This window comes from Ursus maritimus, unplaced genomic scaffold (assembly GCF_017311325.1).
Source record: "Ursus maritimus isolate PB19 unplaced genomic scaffold, ASM1731132v1 scaffold_4, whole genome shotgun sequence".
Classification (NCBI taxonomy): Eukaryota; Metazoa; Chordata; class Mammalia; order Carnivora; family Ursidae; genus Ursus; species Ursus maritimus.
Genome location: NW_024426552.1, coordinates 81,460,906 through 81,465,657, shown reverse-complemented (window position 1 = coordinate 81,465,657; position 4,752 = coordinate 81,460,906). Strand labels below are relative to the sequence as shown.

Sequence of the window (4,752 nt, the reverse complement as noted above, 5' to 3'; positions counted from 1 at the left end):
AATGGAGAAAGATGGTGGGCGATGTGGCTGGGGGTAAGGGGACAAGCTGTAGTGTCCTGGCCGGAGATGAGCTGGGCAGGGAAGAGCCTGCTTGCCGCAGCTTCCCCAGGCCTGGCCTCCCCTTAAGGGTAGAGTCGGCCGCAGAGTCATTCCAAGCAGGATTTATGCTTAAAACAGCAAACTGCGTGGCAGCAAGGAGGGTTTTGAGGACAGAGCTTTCCGTCTCCCAACTTCTTGTCGGGACAGTGTGAGAAAGGGGTGAGCCAGTGCCGGCACCTGTGGAGGAAGAGGGGCGAGGGGAAGAGAGAGGTTAGGGAGAAGCACCGGAGAGGCTGGAGTTGGGGAGAAGCGTGCGGAGGAGCGGGAGAACAATGACACACCAACTCCTGCACCGCCTGTTTCCTGAAATACTAGTAGGACAGTCGCCCTGAACCACCCACTCTGCCCTGCCCCACCCCACCACCTTAGCGGCTTCTCGCGCCCCTTCCTCAACTCAGCGGCCCGCACCAAAAAAAGTAAATCAATATTAAGTTTGAAGAAGAAAAAAATCATAGTCTTAGTGCTGTTTACCCACTTCCTTCGAAAAGGCGTGTGGTGTGACCTGTTGCTGCGAGAGGGGATACAAAGGTTTCTCAGTGGCTGGCAGGCTGGCTGTGGGAGCCGCCTCCCCCTCCCTCCTTCCCCCTCCTCCCCCTGCCTCCCCCTGCCTCCCCCGCGCGGCCTGCGGCGCGGCAGACCCCGCCCCCTTTCATGCAAAACCCGGCGGCGAGGCTGGGCTCGAGTGGAGGAGCCGCCGCGCGCTGATTGGTCGCTCGAAACCCATTTATTCCCTGACAGCCCCCATCACATGGATGGTTGTCTATTAACTTGTTCAAAAAAGTATCAGGAGTTGTCAAGGCAGAGAAGAGAGTGTTTGCAAAAGGGGGAAAGTAGTTTGCTGCCTCTTTAAGACTAGGACTGAGAGAAAGAAGAGGAGAGAGAAAGAAAGGGAGAGAAGTTTGAGCCCCAGGCTTAAGCCTTTCCAAAAAATAATAATAACAATCATCGGCGGCGGCAGGATCGGCCAGAAGAGGAGGGAAGCGCTTTTTTTTATCCTGATTCCAGTTTGCTTCTCTCTCTCTTTTCTTCCCCCAAATTATTCTTCGCCTGATTTTTCTCGCGGAGCCCTGCGCTCTCGACACCCCCGCCCGCCTCCCCTCCTCCTCTCCCCCCGCCCGCGGGCCCCCCAAAGTCCCGGCAGGGCCGAGGGTCGGCGGCCGCCGGCGGGCCGGGCCCGCGCACAGCGCCCGCATGTACAACATGATGGAGACGGAGCTGAAGCCGCCGGGCCCGCAGCAAACTTCGGGGGGCGGCGGCGGCGGCGGCGGCGGCAACTCCACCGCGGCGGCGGCGGGAGGCAACCAGAAGAACAGCCCGGACCGCGTCAAGCGGCCCATGAACGCCTTCATGGTGTGGTCTCGCGGGCAGCGGCGCAAGATGGCCCAGGAGAATCCCAAGATGCACAACTCGGAGATCAGCAAGCGCCTGGGCGCGGAGTGGAAACTTTTGTCGGAGACGGAGAAGCGGCCGTTCATCGACGAGGCCAAGCGGCTGCGAGCGCTGCACATGAAGGAGCACCCGGATTATAAATACCGGCCCCGGCGGAAAACCAAGACGCTTATGAAGAAGGATAAGTACACGCTGCCCGGCGGGCTGCTGGCCCCGGGCGGCAACAGCATGGCGAGCGGGGTCGGGGTGGGCGCCGGCCTCGGCGCGGGCGTGAACCAGCGCATGGACAGCTACGCGCACATGAACGGCTGGAGCAACGGTAGCTACAGCATGATGCAGGACCAGCTGGGCTACCCGCAGCACCCGGGCCTCAACGCGCACGGAGCGGCGCAGATGCAGCCCATGCACCGCTACGACGTGAGCGCACTGCAGTACAACTCCATGACCAGCTCGCAGACCTACATGAACGGCTCGCCCACCTACAGCATGTCCTACTCGCAGCAGGGCACCCCTGGCATGGCGCTTGGCTCCATGGGCTCGGTGGTCAAGTCCGAGGCCAGCTCCAGCCCCCCCGTGGTTACCTCTTCCTCCCACTCCAGGGCGCCCTGCCAGGCCGGGGACCTCCGGGACATGATCAGCATGTACCTCCCCGGCGCCGAGGTGCCGGAGCCCGCTGCCCCCAGCAGACTTCACATGTCCCAGCACTACCAGAGCGGCCCGGTGCCCGGCACGGCCATTAACGGCACACTGCCCCTCTCTCACATGTGAGGGCCGGTCAGTGAACTAGAGGGGGGGAGAAATTTTCAAAGAAAAACGAGGGAAATGGGAGGAGAGTAAGAAACAGCATGGAGAAAAACCCGGTACGCTCAAAAAAAAAAAAAAAAAAGAAAGAAAGAAAGAAAAAAGAAAAAAAAAGTCATCACCCGCAGCAAATGACAGCTGCAAAAGAGAACACCAATCCCATCCACACTCACGCAAAAACCGCGATGCCGACGAGAAAACTTTTATGAGAGATCCTGGACTTCTTTTTGGGGGACTATTTTTGTACAGAGAAAACCAGGGGGGTGGGGTGGGGAGGGCGAGGGAATGGACCTTGTATAGATCTGGAGGAAAGAAAACTACGCAAAACTTTTTAAAAGTTCTAGTGATACGGTAGGAGCTTTGCAGAAAGTTTGCAAAAGTCTTTACCAATAATATTTAGAGCTAGTCTCCAAGCGACGAAAAAAATGTTTTAATATTTGCAAGCAACTTTTGTACAGTATTTATCGAGATAAACATGGCAATCAAAATGTCCATTGTTTATAAGCTGAGAATTTGCCAATATTTTTCAAGGAGAGGCTTCTTGCTGAATTTTGATTCTGCAGCTGAAATTTAGGACAGTTGCAAACGTGGAAAGAAGAAAATTATTCAGATTTGGACATTTTAATTGTTTAAAAATTGTACAAAAGGAAAAAATTAGAATAAGTACTGGCAAAACCATCTCCGTGGTCTTCTTTAAAGGGGCAAAAGTTTTAGATTGTACTAAATTTTTTTTTAACTTACTGTTAAAAGCAAAAATGGCCATACAGGTTGACATCGTTGGTAATTTATAATAGCTTTTGTTTCCCAGCTTTCCATTTTGTTCAGATAAAAAACAACAACAACATGAAATTACTGTGTTTGAAATATTTTCTTATGGTTTGTAATATTTCTGTAAATTTATTGTGATATTTTAAGGTTTTTCCCCCCCTTTATTTTCCGTAGTTGTATTTTAAAGATTCGGCTCTGTATTATTTGAATCAGTCTGCCGAGAATCCGTGTATATATTTGAACTAATACCATCCTTATAACAGGTACATTTTCAACTTAAGTTTTTACTCCATTATGCACAGTTTGAGATAAATAAATTTTTGAAATATGGACACTGAAATTATGCTTGAGTCTTTCATTTATTTGGATAACACTGATTATACATAACTCCTCGGGGTATATACTGTGCTCGGCCAAGAAAGCAAAATACCTAAAACCTTGATATTCTAGTCCAGTAGCATGTGCTAATGTTAATTGCAACAAATGTCTGAATGATTAATTGAATAAGTACTCTCAAAAAATTGAAATGCTTATGTCATTTCTAAAATAGAAACTAGAGACATATATTGTAAATCCACCCCCTCCTTTTCTAAGCAGCATGAATAAGCATGATGGGGACTTATACTTAAAACTGATTTATGCCACTTGTTGCCAGAAAGAAGGAGTCAATTCTGAAAATTTTCATGTAGCTCAGCAGATGGGGTATTGAGCCAAATCAGAACCAGGTTGGCTGGTTTTGTTTTCGTTTTCCTCAATGCACAATGGCCCTTTGGAAACCTGGTTATAAGGGAAAATGATGCTTCTTGTATCGGAATAATTGCAAACTAGACATGCAAAGTGCTCATCTGCTGGGTGGGTGTTTGGATTACTTCAGCCCTGCTATTGTTTGAGAGGAAACAAGTGGTTTGCTTTCTTTGTTCCTTGACTTCATAAACTTTCTCCTCTACATTTTCCTGTTTAGGGGCAAGGGAAAGCAAAGAACGTCTTACAAAAGCCCCCGTCTTATCACGGCTATTTTTTTATTATTATTATTTATTTTCTTTTTTCCTCTCTCTCCCTCCACGAATTCCATTTCTTAAATTGGCAGCGCGGGTCCAAGCCTGTAGTCACAAATCGGATATCTCTGCAGCTGATAACAAGCAAAAGAGAAGCCAGGCAACAGCCATATTAAAGAAGAAAACAATCAACTCTGAGGTAGATATTTTACTTTGTCCGGTCTAATCACATTTGGAGATGATTATGCTTTTGATCTGTTAACCATGTTTTACTACAGTAGTAGAGAAGTAGGGGGAGGGGAAAGGGGTGGGGAAACAAGATTGGATTTGTTGTTTTCTTTTGCCCTAGGAAAGGTAAAGAAAGACTATAGTTGTCCTCAGTGGGAGCGGAAAAGTTGGGGAATCGCCATGGCCTTTGAATTAGCGATGTGTCTACATCACGACCGACCCGCGCTTTGGCGCAGCCGGAGAATCTGTAAGACCGACTCAGGGACTTTTCTTCCTTATTTGCTGCTTACCTCGCTCAACTGCCCCCAGCAAAGGGGACCAGGAACCACGAGTCAGGCATTCTTAGGAGCGTGGGCTGCTACCCGCAATTTCAAGGGCTTGTTGTGTCAACTTGCTACAACTTTGGAGAAGTTGGAATCCGGCAGCGCCTTCCACTCTTGAGTAGAATGCCGGCTGCAGCCACTAAGTTAGC

The 4,752-nt window shown here is 49.7% G+C and overlaps 1 protein-coding gene across 1 annotated transcript; it reads left to right on the top strand.

Moving 5' to 3' along the window:
• The first annotated feature begins 1,284 nt into the window (after positions 1-1,284).
• On the top strand, positions 1,285-3,462 carry LOC103676195 (SRY-box transcription factor 2). Its single transcript, XM_008705381.2, has one exon. The coding sequence runs from the start codon at positions 1,291-1,293 to the stop codon at positions 2,254-2,256; it is 966 nt and encodes a 321-aa protein (XP_008703603.2). The 5' UTR covers positions 1,285-1,290; the 3' UTR covers positions 2,257-3,462.
• The last annotated feature ends 1,290 nt before the right edge of the window (positions 3,463-4,752 follow it).